The sequence below is a fragment of the Tenrec ecaudatus genome, chromosome 6 (genome assembly GCF_050624435.1).
Source record: "Tenrec ecaudatus isolate mTenEca1 chromosome 6, mTenEca1.hap1, whole genome shotgun sequence".
In the NCBI taxonomy this organism is placed as follows: domain Eukaryota; kingdom Metazoa; phylum Chordata; class Mammalia; order Afrosoricida; family Tenrecidae; genus Tenrec; species Tenrec ecaudatus.
In genome coordinates, this window is record NC_134535.1 from 95,378,039 (window position 1) to 95,403,777 (window position 25,739).

Below are 25,739 nucleotides of genomic sequence, written 5' to 3' on the forward strand. Positions count from 1 at the left end.
GTATTTTAATATAAGTGAGATTTAACCATGAAGCAGTCATAATATATGAAAATGCTTCATTTTCTCACCTTCTCCCTTTAAATGGTCTTAATGAAAAATTTTGGCTCAAATTTCTATTTTCTATATTTAAGCTATTCCTAGAAAGTACCCTGATGGCACTGTGGGTTACAACTGGACTGCTGACCACAAGGTGGGCAGTTCAAACCTACCAGCTGCTCCATGATAGAAAGATGAAGCTTTCTGCTCTATAAATACTTAAGATTTCTAGCAAATTATATAAGGTTGCTATGAGTCAGAATTAGCTCAGTGGCAGTGGGTTTTTGGTTTGATCTTTACGATTACTATGGAAGCCTTCTATTTAGATATTATATCAATGTAAAAAATTTAGCATTCACAATAACCAAAATATTCATATTTCTCTACTCTTTATATGTCAACATACTTATTCTCTCAAAGAATTCTAAAAATTTGATGCAATTTAGAAGTCTATGAATAGCTTTTCCTTCAAGTTCAATCATTATGCTTTCAAAATTCTGACTTTAATTTTAGACACTATCTGTTTACTTGAGAGGAGATTTCTCAATTATTAAAATGAAGGAAATGCATGCACTTTTAATTATCATGTTGGCAGATAATATTGAAAGAACTGTGGACATCATGGAGGATAAACAAATCTTTCTTGGAAGTAGAAGAGTCAGAAGCCTACTTAGAAGCAAGAATGTCAAGATTTCGTCTTATGTTCTTTGTACATATTATCAGGAGACACTCAAAAGAATCAAGAACCCAAACTCATTGGCATCGAGTTGATTCTGATTCATAGACTGCAATCCTACCTGGCAGGCTAGAACTGCCCCTGTGGGTTTCCACGACTTTAACTCTTTATGGGAGTAGAGAGCCTCACTTTCTCCCATTCAGTGGCTGGTGGTAACCACCATGCCCCAGGGCTCCTTATCAAGGAGGAACATGGAAAAAGACACCATGCTAGGTAAAATGAGGGTCAATGGAGACTAGGCAAACCCCGCCGGAAATGGATTGACACAATATCTGCGATAATAGACTCCAACTTTAACACAGGGCCTGCAGTGTGGGTGACCCCTGTGACCCCTGTGAAAGGGTCGGTCCATCCCCAAAGGGGTTGCAACCCACTGGTTGCGATCCACTGGTCTAGACCAACATCGAGGAGAACCAGGTAAACAGAAAGAGGAGATTTGGAACTGCCGACACACACACAGTCAGTAGCAGTCTATACAACTCTGTCTAATTCTAGTTTAGCTAATTGATCTGTACACTTGGTAACATTTTAGCAAGTTGTTTGACTTGAATTAAATCATCAAAATCATATTCAACATGTACAACTGATCTACTTGACCATGGACCCTGTAGCCTCAGGACAGAACCCATAAATAATATCCAATCCGCTCTACATTTCCATTGTTGTAAATTTTCAGTGAGTTCAGATGTGCGGGGTAGACTTGCTCCATGGACTTTCAAGGCTGTGCGGCCTTTCAGAAGCAGGCCTGTCCCCTGAGGCATCTCTGGTGGGTGCAAACTACCACGCACTCAGCTCGTTGCCATGAACTTGACTGATTGTGCCAGCCCCGATCCTGCCCTTTCCTTCACTTTCCCTCAGGAATACTCCCTGAGCTCCAACAGACTAAGGCAGATGTGGAAATTCTGGAAAATGGAAGCAGTATTTTCCATTGACCCAAAGCAGAACACTCCTTTTTTCAGCAGATTTGGCCAGGGTAATTAGATAAAGACGTAAAAGCTCTTCAAAACCCTGAGAAGAGTAAGTAAAAGTGAACTTACTTCGCACAGCTGCTGTGGAAAACTAGAGAGAACATTCTGGTGAAGCTCCAGCTTTGCAAGATGCTCCAAATGGCCGCTTACACCGCATTTCTGACTCAGGGCGTCAATATCTCTTAACTCATTTGCTGACAGGTCTAATGATGTGATACATTCTCTTTCACAAGTGAGAGAAGCAATGCTGTCTGAATTCCTCATATGTGACTGAAGCTTTGATGACCCTTTTTGGAAAACAGAAACAATGGAAATATAAGCAAATACATTAACTTAGTGAATGTTTGCTCATTGCCTACTACTGTAAAGCTCTCCTCAGTATTGACAATTAAGTTGAGAATCAAATGGTGATGTTTCTATTATTTTGGTACACATAGACAAAATATAACTATTAAGTCTATCCATGGAATAAAAATCAGCCCTGAAGAAGGAAATACATAGTAGAATTTGTGAATATAGTTTATGCTTCATAAAAATCACGGAAAGGATAAAGTGTCCATTTTAATACGTAGAAGAGGCAAAATTTAAAACCTATAAGAGCATTTCATTATTCTAAAGTCTGTGGAAGATATTAGGTCAATGCCACTTGAAGGTTTTATAAGATTAAGCTAACACTAAGAAAATTTAAACTGAGAAAACTTAACAAAGCACTATATCCTTGCTAAAATACCTGTGTACTTACAATTACTTCCACATACTTACAGAGTGAATCATCTGAAGACAATAGTTTTCTTCTTCGTTTCAGTAAATCGTCTTGATCAAAATTAGGTCCCTATTAAATAAAGATGTACGATTAAAATCGCTGTCACTATTTTGAAGCAGGATAGACCATTTTATATGAACACACTTAAACAACTTTATGGGGAAAATGTTATTTTTAATTGAGAATAATCAGTGGATACAATGAGGAGCATAATCATGAAGGAAAATTATCTTAGAAAGAAAACATCTACTTTTCTTTAAATATAAAGACTGAGAAGTAGAAAAGTCTGTTTAAATATATATACATATATATATATATATATATATATATATACACGTAAATTCTCTTAAAAATCCAATTGATTTTTTTTTACAAAATTCCTATAGGAATTAGAATTGGCATATGTAAAGATGGAGACCTAATTAAATCTATTTATGTGTAATAATTCCTTTAAGCTACTTGATTTAGAATCAACATAAAAGACTCCCCTCCTTTGTTTTAAAGTTGTTTTCAGTTTAAAAAAGAAAAAAAGGTGAAGGGGAAATATATATGGGTTAAGCCTCTGGTGAATTCCCTCTGTAGACCAGGGATGTGAATAAGCCTTGCTATTTAGTAGAATGCCTTCGGAAGTAGATTGTTGCAGATGCAGTTAGGTTAATATATATGCATTAGGTTAAATATATAATAAATATGTTAGGTTAAAATTTAACACCTTATCACTTGATCTCCCTTTTGACCCATTTTAAATTGTACTTTTCAATATTTTCTCCTTTTGATTCTGGTTTTTCTCTGTTTACTTAAGTTGTTTTTTTTTTGTTTTTGAATTTTTTTGTATAAGGAATCCATGATAGGCAAATCTACAGTAACTGGATTAATGGTTCCTTGAGGGGGTGGCAGGAAAGTTTGGGGAGGACATGAGCTGATAACTATGAGTACAAGAAAGAGGAAAATGTTCTAAAGACTGGTGATGATTGTACAACACTACTTAATATGATTGAGCTATTGAATTGTGTGATTTGTGAAGTATATGCTAATAAAAAATAAAGGACTGCCAAAAAAAAAAAAAGAATCAACATAAAAGAAACCACAAGATTTAAAGCCCACTTCTGATCAAAATTAGAGCATCGGTTATCATAGACTTTACTAAGTAATCTGAAAATATGAATCATCTAATGACTGTCAAATTGTTCAACTAGAATCACCACATCCCTTATGTAAATATGCCTGGGCCCCTCAAGAGATGCTAAACCTAGATGACGCTGAGATAATACTGACTTTTTAAAAGTTAAATAACTTCTAATAAACAGAATAAACATATGCTTTGATAATCAATGGTATTTTTTTATTCTAACTTGCCCATTGTCCTTCAGACTTCTATCTGGTTTTCTCAGAAATCAGGATACAATTTCTGGGCCTACCCATATCATTAGGAATAATGTCTAGGCATAACCTGTTTCTATGGATACAGAGCTTTATAAAAGAGAAAGTGTGAAACCACTTTTAGAAGTATGCAGTGCATATATGGCCAAGGGAAATCCATAGTTCACATGCTCAAAAGTTTAGAAATTTGAATTTAAGATTGTGTCGTTAGGTTTTGTGTCAATTTTGCAGGGCCAGATTTCAGTGGTTTATCAGTTAACAGCTAGAAATCCCCCATGATCTTACCTAACACAATGTAAACAACTGCATAATGGGATCTGCTATGAGCAGCCAGCTCTAAGATTAGAGTGGGTATGCAACAACTTCACTCACATCCCGCCTTGATGCAGGCAACTGAAGGGAAGCTTCGTTCAGGGTGTGGCCTGCTCTCAAAATAAGTGGACGCCATGAAAACGCTTGTTTGCTGCTGGGTCTAGATCCTGTATCTGGCTCTTCGATCTCTAGTCTTGGAACTTGAGCCAATGACTTGCTATTTCGCTTGCTGATTCTAGGAGTCATTAGCCGGCTGTCATCTGACTTGCTGACTTTGGATCCATTCACCTCTGCACCCACAAACCTGATCTGTAACCTTGGATCCATTCACCTCTGCAATCCCAAACCTGTGATTTCCCTTTTGATCATCAACACCACAATAACGTGAGCAGTCTCCAAATTAACATCTGACCCATGGTCTCGGAACATGCCTAAACTGGGTCTTGCCTTCTTCTGCTATGGTGTCAGCCATTTTCTTTTTTTACTTTTTTAATTTAAATCATTTTATGGGGGCATCTTACAGATATTATAACAATCCATAAATCAACCATATCAATTTGTACATATGTTGCCATAATCATTTCCAAAACATTATCTTTCTACCTGGGCCCTTATTATCTGCTGCTCTATTTTCCCTCCCTCCTGACCCTCTCACCCTCATGAACCCTTGATAATTTTTTTTTCATATCTTACACCATCTGCTGTGTCCTTTGTTGTCTCTCTCAGGGACATCCATCATTTCTGTTGGTTCCCCCTCTCCCTGCCCCTTCCACCCACTCCCATGGTATCACTACTCCCATTACTGTTCCGGAGGGGTTTATTTTCCCTGGAGTCCATGTATCAAAAGCTCTTATGTCTACTACTGTGCATACTCCAGTCCAGCAGGATTTGTGAGGTAGAACTGGGTCATAATAGTGGGGGGCAAAGGGGTACGTGGAAGAATTAAAGAACCAGGGGAATGTTGTGTGTTCCGTCAAGACTAAACTGCACCCTGGCTGAATTGTCCCTTACATGTGTCAGACCCTTCTGTGAGGGGATGTCCAACTGTCTACAGACTGGCTGTGGGTCTCCACTCTGACCCCTCTCCTTCATAATGATTTAATGGTTTGTTTCTCATCTTTTGATACTTCATCCTGTCGACACTTGGTGATCACACAGGCTGGTATGCTTCTTCCATGTGGGCTTTGTTGCTTCCCTGCTATTTAGCCACTTGTTTAACTTCAAGTCTTTAAGACCTCAGGTGATATATCTTTGAATAACCTGGCACCATCAGCTTTCTTCACCACATTTGCTTATGTACCCATATCGTCTTCAGCAATATTGTCAGGTTAGTATCACACAGTGCCAGGTTATTAGAACAAAGTGTTCCTGTGTTGAGGGAAGACTTAAGTAGAAGCCTAAAGTCCGTCTGCTACCTTAATACTTTAACATGAATATATGCACATAGATCAATATCCATATCATTTTATATTAATATATTTATATATGTACGAGCTTATACTTATACCTCTCTATCTAGCTTTTGCCTCCTAATTCTTTCCTTTATTTCCTTTTACTTTCCTCCTGCCCGGCTATCATGTTCACCCTTCATTTGATTCTCAATAATTTATCTCTGTTACATGACACTGATCAACCCCCACCAGGCACTCTGCACCCTCCTTCCCCATCAATTTTAGATCCCTGGTTTTTCCTTGTCCCTGAGTTTGTTGGTCCCTTGCTCCCTTTCTCCTGTCTCCCCTTTTCTCCCCACCCCACCCCGCCCCCTCCAAGCCCTCAGTCCGTTGCTCTCCCTTTGGGATTATTTATCCTGCCTGTCTTATATAAATAGACATATTTTCTGGATATAAATCCATCTATCTCCTATCTGTCTATTTATGTATCTGTGTGTATAAATGTTGCTGTTTTTCTTCTCTAGAGAACCGAGCTAAAGGTAAGGATTCAGTCTAATTTGTTTTCTAATTATGTATGTCAAGTTTTCATGCATCAAAATGTTTCTGTACCAACAGTTTCTTGCTTTGTTGTTAGCAAAAAGTAATTTTAGCCATCAAAAAAATGCCAGCAAAACAGACATCTACCCTCCTCCACAGTCTAACTTACCAATGAAGTGGAATGCCTTTGCAAACGTGGTGAGCAACGCTGCAAGACAGGGTCTCGGTAAAATTCCCCCACACTGATGGAATTGGATTTCCTTTTCATAAGAAAGGAGCCTTCACTGCCTATTTTCAAATGAGAAAAATGAACATCAAGAACAGTAATAAAGCTGACTAGATCAGAAGATGCTAGTATCATAGTTCAGTCATGAAAGATTAAACATATTTTCATTAGTGGAAATTATAGAGTCAATCTTCTTTGTACTATCTTTAAAATCTAAGTGATAAACTATGCTGGCTTGCTCTTTTCAAAATTCAACTACATTTTTCTTCATCTATAAATATTTATGGAATGTCTGTCTTAGACTAGACACTGAGTGAATGTTGGATAAAGAAACGCGGGGGTGGTAGGGAGGAAGATTTCCTCATAGAAGCTCAGAGTCCAGAAGGAAAAAGCCAAATAAATCAATTTACACATGTATTCACAAGAAGCAAAATATTAACAACATATGCTCTGTGTCTATCTGCATTCTCCCTAAATTTTTAAACTCTTGCTTTAAATTATAGAATAATTTAAAATTATTTTGCATACAGTATATCTCTATTTGAATTCTACATTTATAGTTTAATTTATGGTCTAATGGTAAATTAAACACAATTTTTATTGTTAATAATTATTTTAAGAGAAATTGGGTGAAAACTAATTTTAAACTTATGGATTTACAAGAAAATAGGATCAATAGATAAATTATATTAAGGATTAATAATATGAAGGATTTACTTTAAAATTATTTATAAGATTTGAAACTTTAAAATTTTAGATTTGAGGATAAAGAATCAATTTTAAATGCCCAAACTAAATTATAAAACCTATATATCCCCAAATCAACTTTAAAATAGTCTACATGAATCTTGATACTTTATACAGACAATTCCTGCCTGCCCATGGCATGCTTAAAAGGACATGGAAAGCCTTAAATGTCAATATAAAACATAAAAGGATAAAAATCAGTGGGTTACAAGTTGGAGTGTAACCACAAGGTCTCACCACAGCTGCTCTGCAAGAAAGACGAGGCTCTGGCGCTGCAATGGTTGCATACTGGGAAGCTAACCACAATGTCCAAAGTTCGAAACCACCAGCCTTTTCTTCTCGGGAGAAAGATGAAACTCTGCTCCTCTGCAGGGGCAGTTCTACCTTGTGGAACATTCTACCTCAGAGCAGTGAGAGAGTGGGTGAAATATTTACATTCTCAGAAACCCCCAGTGGGACCGTCCTTCTCTGTCCTCCAGGGTTACTGTGAGTTTGGCATGAACTCTGTGGTGGTGAGTTTGGTTTGGATAATTTTCTAAGCACGATTCTAAACACTTCTATCTATGACCACTAATGCTTATAAATAACCCTTCTCTTTTGGAAATGCTGCCTGTAATAAGGAAAAGATGCTTCCACAGCAACAAAAGAATGCAATCAATACTGGCATTTGAAATCCAATTCTAGTCGGGATCAGTTTTTACTGCAATTTATTTCCCCTATAACAGCCAGCACGCACTGACTAAAGGCAGCGTTACAACACTGCAGGCACACGTTTAAGAAATGCTAAGTGCCTTGATTGGAATTAGTAAACATTAACTGTTTCTATGCGGAAATCGTTTTCCTCAAGTGTTACCAATGAATTAAATCAAGTTTTTGCCTCACTCTCTATTGTTTAATGCCAGTATACAACAAAGTATAAAATAAACTTGTTTGTTTATAATAAATACCTTCACTATCTAGATCATCACTTTGACCAAACACACAGTCCACAGAAGAGTCAGTAACGAAGGTCCATTCATCGAATTTCTCAAGTACATCTTCTGGAAAGTTCCCATCACTGCCTGAAGCTGCCCCTTCTTCAGCAGCGCTTTTCATCTGATATCTGAGCACCATTCTTGCTAGGATGGATCCTACATCTAAAAAAATATGAGACTTCAACAATTATAGAAACATCAAGATAGATATATGCACATGTATGCATATGTGTGTGTATATTTACCGAAGCTTCTTACAGATACTCATGCTTCTAAAGAATTTTTAATTCTAAGTTTCAAAGTAACTTTATAGTAGTTACAGTGCTTAATTGGTACGGTGTGAACTTTTAAAAAATCATTTTACTGGGGGTTCTTACAACTCTTGTTACAATCCATATATCAATTGTATCCGACATATTCATACGTATATTCCATTATTCATTTCTAGACATTTACTTTCCATTGAAGCCTCAGAATCAGCTCCTCTTTTTCCCCCTCCTTCCTTGCCCCGCCCCCGGCTCCCCACCCACCACCACTCATGGTCCCTGGATAGATTGGAGATTTTTAATTATTTTCAAATGTCACACCAACTGCTGTCTCCCTTCTCCTCTGGTTACTGTTGTTTTCCCCCCTGGACGGGGGTGTGTGGTTATGTGTCATTCATAGTAATCGGTGCCCCCCTCCTTCCCCACTTCTCCCCTTTTTGCCCCTCCCCTTTTGGTACCTCTATTCCCATTCCTGTTCCTGGGTTCCAAGTGTTGTGAGTTTTATCTCTTGCCTATACCTATGTACATGCTCTCGTCTAGTCTAGATTGGGAGGCGGCACTGAGGTAGTGATGGGAGGTGGAGGGTGGGGGAAAGAGGAGGCCTCCAGGGAACAGAGGTATGTTGCTTGACCCATTAGTGCTCTTCTGCTGCCTGATTAACTCACCCCCTCCCTGTGACCCCTCTGTGGGGGGATGTGCCATTGTGCATAGATGGGCTTTTGGTTTCCGCTCCAACCCCCCTCCATTCTCACCAATGCATTTTTGTTTGTTTGTTTACTGCTTGCTGAGATCTTCTGATGCCTGTTGCCTGTTCTCGATGACATCTCATGATTGCCCTGGCTGGTGTGCTTCTTCCATGTGGGTTTGTTGTTTCTTTGTTGGATGGCTGCTTGTTTAACTTCAAGCCTTTAAGGCCCCAGACACTATATCTTTTAATAGCCGGGCACCTCCTCTGTCTTCACCACATCTGTTTATGCACCCATTTTGTCTTCAGCAATCGTGTGTGGGTATGTGGGGGTAGGGGTGGAGGCAGTGAGTATCACAGAATGCCAATTTGTTAGAACAAAGTCCTTGAGGGACTCTGTCCTTGAGGGAAGGCATGAGCTGAGGCACATGGCCCATCTGTAGCTTCAGTATATTGCCTTATAAATATATGTACAAAGGCCAATACCACTATTGTTATGGATTGATGTATTGACATAAGTGCACACCTCTGATAATCTATCTATGCCTTTGTTTCCTTTTGCCTCCTCCTGCCCCGCCATCACTTTCCCCTTTCTTCCATCTCTGAGTGCTTCCTCTCCACTAGCTTGGTGTTGCTCTAATACTCACAGGATTTCTACCCTCTCCTAGATGCTGGTTCTGCTTCCCTAGTTGTTCTCCCATCCATGAAGCTATCTGCTCACCACACCCTTCTCCCCACCTCCTCTTTCCCCTCTAGCTTCCGGGACCATTGGCTCCATTGCCTTTTCCCCAAGGCTCCCTCCCATGTCCAACCCATATAATAAGGCAAACCATCAATGTCCTAGTCCAAACAATAAGAAACCATAAAGTTGAAGAAAGAAAAGGAGAGAGAAAAAAAAAGAAAGAAAGAAAAAACCCTACATAGCTCTAGATCTGTTTTCTGGCCTCCATGAGACCCCCACTGGTCCTGAGGGAGATCCGAGGGAGACGAGCCAGTCGGTGCGATATAGCAACAATGAAAAATACAACTTTCCTATAGGTCCTAAATGCTTCCTCCTCCCCTACTATCATGATCTGAATTATACCTAAACCAGAGGATGTACACTGGTACAGATAGGAACTGGAAACACAGGGAATCTAGGGCGTATGATCCCTTCAGGACCAGTGGTGTGAGTGGAGGGAAGAGGGAGGGTGGGTTGGAAAGAGGGAACCGATTACAAGGATCTACATGTGACCTCTTCCTTGGGAGATGGACAGCAGAAAAGTGGGTGAAGGGAGACATCAGACAGGGCAAGATATGACAAAATAATAACTTATAAATTATCAAGGGTTCATGAGGAAGTGGGGAGGGGAAAGCGAGGGGGGAAAATGAGGAGCTGATGCCAGGGACTTAAGTGGAGAGCAAATGTTTTGAGAATAATGAGGGCAATGAATGTAGAAATGTGATTTACACAAATGATGTATGTGTGGATTGTGATAAGAGTTGTATGAGCCCCTAATAAAATGATTAAAAAATAATAATAAAAGAAAAGACAAGAGGGTGATGGAGATGAAAATGCTGTCAGAGGATGGCGACAGTCTATCATCAGTATACACACTATACACAAAATAAACAATAACTTGAAAATATAAATACAATCTTATTGGCCTAAAGCAATGAAGAAAGCACAAACTCGCTGCCGTGAAGTCCATGTGGACTCGCAGCACCCCTGGAGGGCTCGGAGCCTGGGGCTGTTTAGCAGCACACAAAGCCCAGCCCTGCTCCCGCACTCCATCACAGCCCAACACAGGTGCTCATTTGATGTGCAGAGTGTGCATGGCTATGTGTGTGCTTACAGCCTTGTTTAAATGCATATTTAAACTCAAGCATATAAAAACTTAGGGAAAATCTTGGAAAAGTGAAATATCCATGTTAAGTATATATAAAAGATACAATACATAAATTTTATTTTCTTATATGTCCCGTATTTCTCAATTTTTAAAATAAACATTGCACTTTTCGTAAGAAATAAAACAATATTAAAGAAAAACAACTCTTCCTAAAGCTGCTATGAGTTAATTTTCACTTTTATGACATATTTGCTGTCTCTTTAAAAAGTAAAATGCTTGCAAGCAGTATTTATGGCTGCCCCTCAAGGAGATATTCAAACCTTCTCAGTATGTGTGCCTTAGATTTCATCCTAAGAGAGTAAAATTTAGAGAGATGCTGAGTGCCATAAAAAGAAAAAGAACTAAATACAAAATAGTAAAAAAAAAAAGCGTAACTATGTTGATAAGTATGTGTAGGAGCAAGACCCCCACATATATAGATACTTACTTGTTTGCTTTCTTAAATTAGATGCCTTATCGGGAAACAAAGGGCCAAGCCACGAAGGCTCAATTTTTCCCATGCAAAAGCCTCCAAGGCAGATGCTGTTATTGGCCAGGTCCAGGGCAAGTCTCCGTAAGAGCAGACTGATGACTTGACTGTCCCCTTTGCCGATGCTGATTGTCAAGGCTTTCCGCACGTCCTGTTCACGGGGCCCGCTCTTCACTATCAGCTCTACCAGCTCGGGACTGCTTTCTTTCTCACACACCTAGGAGAGGAGAAGGGAAGTCCATCGACCGTCTATTCTGCTTGCTTTTAAAAATGGTAACTTGAAAGTTGTTTTGATTTTTCTCCATTCCCTTAAAGTGAGATTACAGCAAATGGACACACAAGGCAAAATGACTCAGGAGCAGCAAAGGAATAGGGTGTCATCCATCATGAAGGAAGTAACATGAGGAAGAAAAGCTTGTGGGCCTGGGGTAAGAAGATCGCAGCGAGGCTCCGAAAATTACGCTAGTAGTTTCTACTCCGAGGCTTCCACAGGCTCTTTGGAACACCTCTGAGAAACTGCCTTTTATTCCGTATAGAAAATACTACTTCTCTTCATCTTTGACATAGAAAAAATGATAATAAGATTTCATAGAGTTGCATAATATCATATACAGAAGATACTCATTCAAACTTCAGGTTTTCTTGAACTCTTCAAGGCAAGAATCTGAATTTCCACAAAGAAGAGCCTTATATCTCAATTTCCCGCCATCCTCTGAATTTTGTTTCTAGAGCACGTGCTCTGAGAGAGCCAGTCCGTATGCTGGTACCACAAACACTGGAGGGTGTACAACCAGCGGAGAAAAACCTGAATAGCTAATAGAAGAGCACACTAGCCCGACGCAGGAACAGTTTACTGAAATGCAAGAGAATGATGGTGTTTTTCAACTCCAAGTTGAAAGTAATAGATAACAGAAGTATTATATGCTGGCTAGTGTACTATATTCTATAACACAGGATTTCTAATCTTCATAGAAATCCTCTAATAAAACACTTTAACATGAACCATTTAGAAAAGATATGAAATGTGTTCAGACTGATTGAAAGCCAAATCTACACGCTCCAAAGCCAGTGAAGAAGGAAAGAGGACAAGATACCAAGAGCCTGTTTTGGGTCTGGAACCAAGGGTATCAGGTAAAAGAGAGAAGAATGCTGTGGGCAATTAATTCCCTGAATTTAAGGGAATTCCAGAGTTATAGTATTCCCAAGGGATTTGGAAGGGAAACCTTGCTGTAGTGATACCCACTACAGGACTGCTGGTCTCAACCACTTCTCAGAAATAGTACAATACTTTCTAATATAGATGTGATCAACTCACTGTCTTGTTTTAAGGTCTCTTAAAATCCCTCTTATTCAGGTCATTCCTCCAAACACAATACATATTTTTTCAAAATGTATAACTTTCTTATATATTACTTCTGTTGCCCTAAATCCCTTTCTCGGCTCTTCGCCCATCAAATATGTGTTTATTTGTGAAGAACAGCCCTATAGCTTCTTACACTGTGGAGTCCACGCTTTTGACTCCCAGTGCTACCCAAGTCCGTCGCCCTTCAGGTTCAGCTTACTGAACTTTGCACACTCAACCAGACATGTGTCTGCTATTTGTACACTAGAATGGAAAAGCATGGACAATAGCCATCCAGGCTGTATTCCGGTAGCCTAGCACAGTGCCTGGGAAATTAGCATAACTAGAACATGACTAAAACTCTTCTTTAAATACCCAAAGGGAATTTAGTGGAAAGGAGGTCCTAGAGGTCATCTTTCAACTAAATAACAGATTGATTCATAATTTAATCAGCAGGCAATGAACTCTTTAAAAAATATCCCTATGAGACCAGCAGGCGGTATTTACCGTAAAGAAATGTGAACAAGAAGGGGCGGCCCCAGGGACAGAGAAGCTCCCTGAACGGAAACGGAACACCTAGAATGAAAGTAGTCAGAGTTCTGGCCCATGTTTAAAAACGTTCCCATTAGAACAGAACATCTACAAGACAAAGGAAAATATGTTGACCGTGTATTTTCACCAAAAATACAGTAAAATGCTATTTATAACAAAAGCCCAAAGACATACAGAAAAAAAGATAGAAGCAAGGAAGAGACAAGGTTAAAAACTCAATCACATGAGTGGACAGCTAAGACCCAACTATTCGTCTCTACCCATCTGGGGCAAGAGGAAGGAGGAAACCCGAGATTCACAGAAGGGGCTGTTTTAAAAGTCTAACGATCTACAATAAGAATCACAGCTTCCTCTACCTTCAGAGCAGAACTAGATGGTGCCCAGGTACCACCATCCAAACTTCTGATCAGCGATAAAAGAGATGGATCCTTATAAAAAGAGAGAAAAATGTGGGACCATATTTAAACCTACCCAAAAATTTCAGCTATTGGACCAGTTGATTCAGTAGGATTACCCAAGACTATTGCTCTAAAATACTCTTTAAACCTTGAGCCCCAAATATCTGAAGTTAGCTTGTAGATAAGTACCAAGGGAACTCATAAAGAAAAGAATACTATCCACAAGTGTCACTCACTGCTGTCGAGTTGATGCTGACACTTAGCAACCCTATAGGACAGGGTAGATTTGCCTCTTCAGTTTCCAGGACTGTTGACGGAAGTAGAAAGCCTTGTCTTTCTCCCATGAGTACCAGACTCCTTTTTAAAAATCATCTATATGACACCATAGGGTCAACCGCCACTCTAAGCAAGGATGAGATGATTGAGAGCCAGTGAAACTAAAACTCATTGCCACTGGATGACAACCCATAGTAACCACACAGGGCGGGATACAAAAGCCTGTGGGCTTTCGAAACTGAGTAACTCTTTATGGGAGCAGAAAGGCCCATGAGGAGCCAAATGCATTCTGTGCCATGGCCCCAGGGCTCCTCCTTGGGAGAGCTAAAACAGATAGAACGAGCATAATGTGAAGATTGTAAGTAATGTTACTGAAAAGTACACGCACAAATTGTTGAAGGAACTTGTTTTGCTGTGTGTACTTTCATTAAAATATTGCAAAATACTTTTAATTCAATCACAAATATATTCTTTTATCGTCCAATCAAATATTATCTCCTAGTCAGAGTCCTTACTTTTGACCTTGCACTAGGGTGATCTGTTTTATCTCCTTCCCTGCCTCCTACACACATGAACACGTACACACTTAGAAAGAAACTACTTTGAAATATAAAACAGCTTTTATGTTTTCTACTTGTATCTAATGCTATACTTTGCGCATAGAAGATGCTCAATGCATTAAAAAATATTGAGTGCAAGGAATTAAAAATATTGCAAACTCTCAAAACTGCTTTAAGGGATATGTGCCATGGAGAAATATATATTAAAAAGTGAGACAAAGCAATAAATGTCAAAAAAGATTTAAAACATTTATTTAAATATCACTTGCATGGTTCTTCTTTTTAGAAATATGATAATGGGAAAAATTCAGAATATGAACAAAGATTTTTCAAAAGTATAATTAACTTTCTTGTAATCTTCTTTTCCAATTTATAATTCACAATGAATACACATGACAATCAAAGCCATATCCTTCAAATTTGACTCCAAGATTGACTGAACACCACCCTCCACCACCTGGTGAGATGTTACTGGCACTGAAGTCGATTCTCTACCATTTCCTAGGAAAAGGCTCTTGGCAAGCTACTTCACCTCTCTGGGGTTTGATTCCTTACCTTTATAGGAAGAATGGAGCACCTACATGGTACAAACAGTTTCACGAAACCCAAACCCACTGCCACTGAATCCGTGCCGACTCAGTGACTCTAAAGGATGGGGTTGAACTTCTCCTGTGAGTTTCTGAGACTGTGACTCTTTACGGAGTAGAAAGTCCTTTCTTTCTCTTCAAAGACAAGTTGGCCTTCAAGCCCATCATCCACTCCATGGGAGAAATATGAAGTTGGCTTTCACAAAGATTTACAACCTTGGAAAACCCTATAGGGAAGCTCTACTCTGTACTACAGGGTCATTATGAGTCACTATAGACTGAACCACAGTAGGTTCTTACATACATAATTGTGACTATTTTATTTTCCATTGTACAAAACAAGGTGGCGCCAATCCAACCACAAATACTCAATAACTATTTATTAATGTTTGCTTTTAAAAAATAATGTTTGGCAACCATCTTCCATTATTTTTGAGGATAGTATATAATCCATGGATGTAAAGCTCTGACTTTGTTTTAAGAAGAAACGATAGAAATATACACGTTGAGTCCAAAATGATGCGGAAAGAGAAATGAACTATAAAGTCTTATGTACAGAAAGATTTGGGAAAGAAAGAAGACTAGGCAATATTTCCCGTGGGAAATGTAGTCCAATTACACTGCGTTGCCATTGGGTATCTTGTTCCCCTAATAAGGAGTTTAAGGGAGAGGAGCGTTTTTTTGTTGTTGTTCTTTGACATTCTCAAGAAATATTAATACAATGACCCACTTTCAAAATATTCACAAAAACTAATTAAACTATGTGAGGGGAAATAATTTAATTTTCATTAGTAATAGAGAAGCATCTTTCTTAAAAGTTGATTCATTAAAAGAAATTTGACTAAATTTAAATAATTTAATTATTCATTTTGTTTTCACATCACCATAATAGTCCATGAAAATGAGTTTCAGTTTTTAATGCCAATTCTTAATTCATACTCATGGAATCTCACAGCTAATAAATCTATTTGAATCCATACTCTAGCAAATAAGAAATTAAATAAGTTAAGATTTAAGAAGTAAATTTATGAGAAATACAATAGTTTTGCTCAGTTAATAATATGTATTAAAGCTACATAGCCACTATGTTCAAACATTATTAAATTTCTAGACAATATTTATGGTTCTGCCTGCATGCTAATATGAATTTTAAGTTCGATAAAATTAAGACAAGTCTGAAATACAGATAATACAGATTAGAGAAAAATTTGTTCAATATATCCTTTAGATAAAATTATAAGCCAGATATCTTGAATAACACAAAGATGGAAACTGTACGCTTCTTCTCGTCACACAGTCATGCAGTCTACAACAGAGCTTCTCAACCTGTGGGTCGTGCCTCTTTTGGGTGTCGAACAACCCTTTCACAGAGGTCGCCTGATTCATAACTGTAGCAAGATTACAGTGATGAAGTAGCAAGGAGAATCATTTTATGATTGGGGATCCCCACGGCATGAGGAACTGTGTGAAAGGGTCACGGGATTAGGAAGGTTGAGAACCGCTGCTCTAAAAGGAGGACACGACTAAATTCATGGGCTTTATAGACGTACCTCTTAATTTTTTGTGGGGGGAGGCTGGGGACTTGACAGAGGCTTTATTAAGAAGTGCAAATTTTCATTAGACTGAAAGAAGTAGAGAGTTGTGATCCAGTAGGTACATATTTTCATGGTACCAGAGGAAAATGAGAGAAAGAAATCAGGGCCTCGGTGTTTCACAACATGCAAACGAAGGAAAACTGGGTGCCTTTGATCCACTATAGATTAATGGTGACCCCATATGTGTCTCAGGAAACTGGTACTCCACTGTGTTTTCAGGGGTTGATGTTTTTGGAAAGTAGATTACTAGACCTTTTGGGGGCCTTTCTTTAAAGTGCCTCTAGATTAACTAGAACCTCCAACCTTTTGGATAAAAGCCAAGCTCATTAAGCATTTTCATCACCAGAGAACTGTACGCACAACTTCACGGAGGGGCAATAAGAGGATACCCATAGGAAAGATGCCCCTAAAGGTGTGCAGAACACAAGCAGTGTGATCATGTGGTTGTTCGGAAGGGAGTACTTTCTAGCCAGAGAAAATGGTGCCAAACGGAAAACAGCCACTACCATGGAGTCAATCCAACTCAGAGCATGCGACAGGGTTCCAAGAAGAGAAATCCTGATGGGAGCGTGTGCGGCAGCTTCATCTTTCTCCTGGGGAGCAAACTGGGGGGCTGGGTCAGCTCACTCTGGGGGTCAGCAGCCTAATCCCGTACCCGCAGCATCACTAAAATCTGAGGGAAAACTGCTCAAACATTGGGAAGAGAGATACATAAAAAGATTCAGTTAGGGAGACGCGTAAAGTGAAGTAGTTGACTGGATAATACCTACTCGATTACCTTTGAAATTCTGACTTACACCTCCTACTCCAACTCCTAAGCCGTAAGTTCAGAAGTAAAGAATAATGAAATGTCTGGACACAATCAATGGACGAGTCAAGTGATGGAGAAAAACAACGGGGAGGCCTTGGATATTTACCTGACAAATTAAGGAGGTTGATTCCTTTGCTTGATTCGCATCAGCCCCCAGTAGAAGCAAGCATTCGACCATGATGCTATTATTCTGATCGCAAGCTCTCTCTAGCATCACACATTTTAACTCATCGTCCGTAGTTAATTTTGCAAAGCATTTGCAACAAAGATTTAGAAACTAAAAATAAGAGTGAAAAGGAATATTAGATCAGTAAAATGAGGGAAAAATTAAAGTATTACTTTGAAATTATAGAAATCTTTATTTAGCAGAAATATCAAACTATGAAGTTATTGTTTCTCAATAGATCCTCCATCTCTGTCTATATACTTCTGAAGGCGATGTTTTCATCTTCTAGCCCTTCCCTGAAAAACTCAGTGCGACTGAACTCATGTCACATAAACATGGCAGTTTCAGCTCCCTCAAAGGACTTAAATTGTGTTCCTTTTATATATATATACATATATATATATTTGCATATTGGGCATGAAACGAAGTCTTAACTGGAAAGACCAGGGCAGTATGGGGATTGGAGTCGTGGTTCACAATAAAATTCTCATAGATCAGCCTTTGCTGCCCCGGAAGACTGAGCAGGGTATTGTCATGACGGGAGAAAATTCTCATCTCAACTCTCCTGGCCTTTTTCTCACCACTGCAGCTTTCAATTTTCTTAAGACTTTTCTTATTACACTCCTGGGAGCATGCTGTGTCCTTCAAGAACATAGACCAAGATTACTCTTTTTGAATCGCCACAAAACAGCCACCATAACTTTTTTGAACTTACCTTTCTACCTCGAGTTTAACTGGCCTAGGAAATCACCTCAGAAATGATGGTTTTGCACATACATTTTTATTTAAGGCACCCCAACAAGACCACGACGAGTGTATGACTGTGCGAACTTATCTGAATCTGCCCAGTGATGGCAGAGACACGTTTAAACCCATTTTATTTGGAATAAAGCTGTGTGTATGAATTTTAACCCTTGAAACAATATTTGTATTTACTTTGTATATAACATTTAGCATACATCTGAAAAACATATGGTACCTGTTGATCTTTTTGTTCTGTGATACTGGAAGACATCTGATAGAATATTACTGAGTCAAATGAATAATGCACCAACAGCTTGGAAAAAGATACTGACAATTCAAGTATTGCCAGGATTGTCTGGAATCCCTGAAAATACAATAAAAATTTAAAATAACATAAGCTATTTGGGACACAAATGAGTGACACAAAACAGAGGTTATAATATGAATAGTATAAAGCAGAAATACTTAAAACCTTATATTTACTTAACTAAGTAAATCATCTCCCAGAAAAACAGTGAAAAGCCTCTAATTTTTGTTATTAAAGACTCCTGCTTGAGGCCACCCTCACAGAACAAAAGGCAGTCATTGGTCAGGAAGAGAGCAGCAGAGCGACCAATACACAGTGAGCAGGAGAGTCAGACATCTATTATAAAACTTCATGTCAGAGTCTCCAGATAGGCAGTACTCTCCCAAATTTCTTCTGTTTCTTATAAAATCTCAACTTCCAAGAGACCGTGAGAGCCTAGCTAGCTGAGTGCATCTGGAAGAAAATCCAGGAGCACTCCAAGATTTACATTTTTATAGAAGTCACTCACAGGAAACTTAGCAGTCATCCTACCACATTGGAGAAACGCCGCAAGCCCATCCCCAAGAGTTGTCTGGGATCGCCAGGCAGGTGATCTTGTAAGGAATGAATGAAATTTTGACTAAACTATGACAGGGCTTCAAAACGTTTGAGGAAAATGGAATGATAAGATAATGGGATTTTCCCATGAACTTTTTGAAGCAGCTGTATTGTTCTGCCCTGGTTGCTTAGTGAGTTGAGAGTTGGACTGCTCCCCACAGTCGGTGCCACAGGACCTAACAGCGCCCAGTCACACACATGGCTGCAGCCACTGTGTCAGCTCATCTCCTGGAGAATCTACCTCTTCCTCACCGATCATCGACTTTATCAAGCAGGACGCCTTTCTCCTGGGGCTGGTACCTACTGATGACACAGAGTCTCACCATTTTAGCTTATTAAAAAACAAATACCATCACCGGGTCACCTCATAACAATCCTATGTAGGGACTCTGAGGCTATAAATCTACACATCGCAGAAAGGCTCCTCTTTCCCGGGTGCGTATAAAGAATATCATAATCAAAAACATCGGTTCTCCTCTGATGGCGCTTATTCACGGGCTAGCTTTCACGTGAGGCAAATGAGACGATTCATGATTACTGATCTCGCTTGAATCAGGCACTTTAATTCTCAACGTGCCATGTGCGCTTTTGCAGCAAATTCGCCCAATGCAACACATTTTGTTTTGTTTGTTTTCCAGGCTGCTGCGTCCAGTGTTCCAAGTTAAATGTGGACCCAAGTTAAATGAAATCCTTGACAATTTCAATCTTTTCTGTTTATCATGATTCTGCGTATGGTTCCAGTTGTCAGGATTTTTATTTCTTTTAATTGACTTGTAATAAATACTTTATCAGCAAATGCCATTTCAGCAGGTAGGATTGTATCATTTGCATATCACAGGTTGTTAATAAGCCTTCCTCCAATCCTGATGCTGGATTCTTCTGTATATAGTCCAGCTCCTTAGATTATTTGCTTAGCATACACACTGAATAAATACGGTGAAAGGAGACAAGCCTGATGCATATTTGTTTGTTTGTTATTTACTGTAAACCATATAGTAGCCCCTGTTCTCTTTGAGACAACCGCCTGCTTGGTCCATGTACAGGTTCTGAGCGAATACAATGAGGTGTTCTAGAATTCTCATTCCTCCCAATGCTATCCAGGTTTGTTAGGGTACAAAGAGTTGGATTCCTTTGTGTAGTCAATAAAACATGGGCAAACATACTTCTGATATCTGCTTTTAGCCAAAATTCATCTAGCCTTAAAATGATAACCATTGACTTCTGATATGATGAATCTTGCTTCTGCACCTTCCAGCTCCCTCTTAAAGCACTGCTGCAACCCTTTTAGAATTATCGACGGCAAAATTTTATTTTCGTGTGACACTAATGAATTTTTCTTATTATTTCCACATTCTGTTGGATCCTTGTTCGGGTGGAGGGGATGGGAACAAGTAAGGATTTCCACACCTGTGAAATCCTTTCCCTGGGATTACATTAGATCAATTTTACCTGAACTTTTGTCAACTTAGATTGAAGCACATGGATTAACATGGGTTTATAAAACCCGCTGTTTCTTTTGAGAATCGCTGGTAGCATAATGGGTTATGCATTGAGCTGCTCAAAACAAGGTCAGCAGTTGGAACCCGGTGACTGCCCCATGGAGAAAGATGAGGCTTTCTGATCTTGTGACGATTCACAGCCTCAGAAACCACATGAGCAGTTCGACTCTAGGGTTGTTATGAGTTGAAGTCAACTGGATGGCAGGGAAGTTGTTTTTTTGTTTGTTTGTTTTGTATTGTTTCTATTCATCTATAAGTTTTTGGTGTTGCCTTGCATTTAATAATGAAAAAATACCTTTACACACATTGTTTCAATTACTAAGAATATCTGAGCAGAGACTAGATACCATATATTTCCCCAGGCAATGATGGCATTTATGACGATATTTCTTGCTAGAGATATCATTTGTTTGGTTCACATAAGAAAATCTGAAATACTCATGCCTTAACCCTCCCTGAATCAGTTAACTTTAGATCAAATTTTGGATTCCTTGTAAGAACTTTTAGACTTTTATACCACATTTAAACTTTTGCCTAATGAGAAATGTTTAAAATATTTGATTCACTGAAAAAAATAAAAAGAAGAAAATCAGAAGGCCATTATTAAAAGTAAGTAACCTCTCTAATAACATAAGTACACAGAGAATTGCAAACTTTGGAGTAATTTAAAGTTCCATTTATCTAAAACCAAAGAGCGTAAAGCTCAGCTTGTTGAAATGCCATTCTCTGCTATTTTATAGAACAGACAAAGACAAACAAACATACTGATTTTAGGGATTTGATTATGAAACTTAGGATCTTTAGAGATTCAATTCAATCTTCTTGACCTCCTGTAATTAAAATATGAGGACATGATAAATGGCTCTGAGCTAACCAGAAGACCACTAATAACGACAATGGGCGTTGTAAACGGCTCTGAGGAAGAAAGATGTGCAAGCCCCTCAGTTGCTTCACAATCGTGCACGTACACTCATCTGCACTTCAGCCACATCCTTAAATCGGAGTAAACTGGAAACCAGGATCTTGGCCAGCAGGTGTCCAGTTCCCATGCGCAAATTCTTCTTTATAAAAAGACATCCGATAAGGCTTAAACCCAGACATTGAATTTCTAGAATAGGAGAAAAGAATAAACCATAGTAATATCTTAAACCTTGAAGAAAAGATTAAAGATACTTGTACAAACACACTCTAGATTTAGAATTGAACTTGTGCCCACCTTGGTCATCTGGATACATCTGTAGAGTGTGAAGTATGGACTCAAGAGCACCTTCTAGGGATAATTTCTCTAATGCATCAGGAACATGTGCCACCGATGAAAGGACTTTCAATCCACATTTCTGAATTCCAGGATTTCCAATGAACTAAAACCAAAAGGATATTTAAGACAATGTACTGTTAAAAATGAGATCTTAATACTTAACTTAGTTAAATTATAGTTACAGACTGATAAAATATAAATCAAGAAGCCCAAATATAAATTAGTATGCTTGACTCTCTCTTCTAGATAACGATTTTGATTTACTATCAGTGCTAAGAGTTATCATTTTGATGTAGATTCAGAATCTGTTCTGTGGGAGCACTGTGCAAAATCCTGCACTATCTTTACACAGCCATCTCACAAAACATGAGTGTAGGTCAAAAGGTATTTCTATAAATCATAGAAAATGATCAAGCAAGAATGTAAAACATGTGAAGCTAATGTTTCTCAACATGTGTTGATCTAGGCATTCTTGAAGTTTATGCTTCTATATCGCTAACCCTTTTCTGCAGAATTCTGGAATCTTTGATTTGCCACATCAAAACACTTTGGGCATCCTCAAGGGATTCAAATTGTGTTTCCTTTTAAGATGTCAACTTTGGGAAACAAAAATGAGCCTGAAGTTGCAGGATCCGGGCTGTAGAGTGGACAGAGACAAAGTCCCTAATGAAATGCTTGTAGGACAGCCTTGCTACCCTTGAAGAATGAAGAGGTGCACCATCACGGCGGGAAAGGAAAATGCCCATGCCTTATTCTTACCAATACAGTTAATTTTGAATTTTCAGTTTCATAAGGGAAAAAAAGCCCATGCCTTTTTCTTACCAATACAGTTAATTTTGAGTTTCATAAGATGCCTCTGTTATTTTAACTGGCCCAGAAGATGCCCTTGGAAGCCACCATTTCAATGGAAACTATAACCTAAAAGTTGGTGGTTGAAACCCAGCAAGCACTTAGAGGGATAAAGATGAGGTCGTTCTGCTCCCATAAAGATTTGCAAGCCCTTGGTTATCTCATATGAAGTCACTATAGCTCAGAATTGACTCACTGCCAGTGGGGTTGGGGTTTGGGGTTGCATTATTCAGAGAAAACCTCTGTGAACATCCACTGATTACAAAGGCATGCTTACACAGGCTTTGCTTGAAATAAGCCTGTGCATGTAGGAAGTGGAACCATAAGGGCCATGCATACTGACTTACTATTGTATGTGTGAATATTATTAGAGATGCATTAACAGAGGTTTAAAATCAATAAACACCTAACTAACAGGCATCGAATCAATTGTTACACATAGCAACTGTATGGAAGAGGCTATAGCTTCCATTGTGGGTTTCAGAGGTGCGACCCTTTAAGGGAGTAGAAAGACTCATTTTTCTCCCTCAGAGTGGCTTGTGGTTTTGAACCACTGACCTGGTGGTTTGCTACACAACGCATAGCCCACCATGCTACTAGGGTTCCAGCAGAGGTTTAGAGAGGCTGAGTTACTTTCCTAAATGCCATGTAAATTATAAATGGAAGAGATGAGATCTAAAGCAAAGATGTTTGATCTTGAAGCCTGGTGCATAGCCAGTGAAATGGAACTCTGTCACTCAGCATAGAAAGCACTACCTGAGGTTTTCCTCTTTATTCTAAACTCTTTACATGCGTTACCTCACTTATCCCATCAACATGCAGTGAGCTCTCTTAATAAACTTTCAAAGTGAGGGAACAGGAGCCCAAGTCACAGTTACTAAGTATCAGAACCATGACTTGAACATAAATATATGTGCCTTTAAAACCCAGTATCTTAATCAATATGTGTTTCAACCTCTTTACTCTAAACTTTTTACAGAAAGTGAACTTATAAAATGTACAAGTATTCAAGAGTCCTAGGTAGTACAAATGATAAACACTCTACTACTAACTGAAATGTTGGTGGTGGAATGAGCCCAAACCAAATGCACTGCCACCCAGACCACCCTGGCTCATAGTAACCCCGCAGGCCAGAGGAGAAGTGCCCTGTGGGTTTCCGAGACCAGCTCTGAGGGAGGGGACAGACTCTTTCTCCTGAGGAGAGCTCATGGTTTCAAACCGCTGACCTTGTTGTTAGCAGCCCAATGCATACTACGGCACCTTGAAAGGAAGGTCTGCTGATTTACTTCTGAAAAGTGAGCTACGGAAAATCCTAGGGAGCACAACAATTCTACTCTGACATGAAAGAGGTCGCCAGGAGTCGGAACTGACCCAGTGGCTATCAGTTCTGCGCGGTACAAGTCTTCTAAGGAAGGCCGTTTCTTCTCTTCTAGGCCATTCTACTCACTCAAAGAGGAGGAGACTGTCAGGGTTTCAAAGACATACATAAATCTAATATATTTACTAATGTTCTTTCCGTGCTTACTATGTGCTCGGAACTGCACTGAATACTTTATATGAATGACACGGACTGGAATCCTCATTAAAATCCTAGGAGAAAAAAACACAGTTACCTATATTTATGGGTATATTATATATGTTTATATATTAATTTTATATTTATACATTTAACTTTTCATAAAGGTGGTAAAGCTGGATTCAAATCCTGACTCAAGGCCACACATTTAGCTTTTAGAAAATTACATATAATTGGGGCTACAAAAGAAAATACAATAAACTACAAGTAGGTGATAGGAGGTGAGAATCTGGAGATACACTAATTTCATCAAAACAGTTCATCACAGCATGGTAGCATGTTTTTAAAAACTGTAACTGGTGAGTACTTAATAGCCAGGGGCATGTGGAGACTTTTTCTTGGTGATGCATTGGAAGTGGTGCATGAGTGTACCCTAGAAGTAATGCATGCTCGTGGAAGCCGCAGTCGTGCAAGCAAGGACGCCTTGCACTGGGTAAACCTGCTGCATGAGGGCTCTTTAAAATGTTGAAGAGCAAGAGGGTCACTTTGTGGACTTTGGTATACATCATACCCAAGCTACTGTATTCTCAACCCTCTCATATGCATGTGAAAGCTGTACATGGAATAGGGAAGTCTGGAGAATTATTAATGCAGTTACATGATGGCGCTAGTGAAGAATATTACTGTACCATGAACTGCCTCAACACACAAATCTGTCTTGGAAGAAGTACAGGCAGAATGTGCCTTAGAAGAATAGACGGTAAGATGTCATCGCATGCACTTTGGGCATATTACCCAGAGAGACAAGTCTCTGGAGAAGGGCATTGTGCTTGGTAATGTAGAAAGGCAGTGGGAAAGAGGAGGGCCTTTGGTGAGATGGATTGACACAGCCCAGGAGACCCTATGCCATTGCTATGAGTCGCAGTTGATTCAATGGCAGGGAGGCATTTGGGGAATTTCTAATTACATGTCAGCATGAGTCTGTTGGAGACATAGCTTCCTTTGTTTTCCCAAAATGACTAAAGATTTATTGAATAATAGGTTTCCCCCAGTAGTTGAGAAATATTACATGCTAATTCCATATTTGTATTTAAGTGTATTTCCTGAATCACAATAAAGGCATTTATCTCTCTTCTGGTGCTCACGTCACAATGTTTTAGCTACTAGTATTTTGTGGTATATTTAGGGTTAATGTACATTAGGGTTAATTCACATGAATTATCTCTTTATCTCAAAATTCTACAGGTCATCTGTGCATATCAAATTTTTTCACAAACATTTTACAGTTAACTGGCTCAGATAA

General features: G+C 39.0%; 1 protein-coding gene across 1 annotated transcript in view; it reads right to left on the reverse strand.

The window, feature by feature from the left end:
- Positions 1 to 25,739, reverse strand: part of LRRK2 (leucine rich repeat kinase 2) — a 174,484-nt gene that overhangs the window by 96,056 nt on the left and 52,689 nt on the right. The window contains exons 15-23 of the mRNA XM_075551885.1: positions 22,030 to 22,174; positions 21,782 to 21,921; positions 18,646 to 18,774; positions 17,607 to 17,777; positions 11,338 to 11,596; positions 8,044 to 8,232; positions 6,293 to 6,411; positions 2,503 to 2,572; positions 1,810 to 2,027 (exon numbers count right to left, since the gene is read on the reverse strand). Coding sequence (XP_075408000.1) covers positions 1,810 to 2,027; positions 2,503 to 2,572; positions 6,293 to 6,411; positions 8,044 to 8,232; positions 11,338 to 11,596; positions 17,607 to 17,777; positions 18,646 to 18,774; positions 21,782 to 21,921; positions 22,030 to 22,174 — 1,440 coding nt within the window. The remainder of the gene's footprint in view (positions 1 to 1,809; positions 2,028 to 2,502; positions 2,573 to 6,292; positions 6,412 to 8,043; positions 8,233 to 11,337; positions 11,597 to 17,606; positions 17,778 to 18,645; positions 18,775 to 21,781; positions 21,922 to 22,029; positions 22,175 to 25,739) is intronic.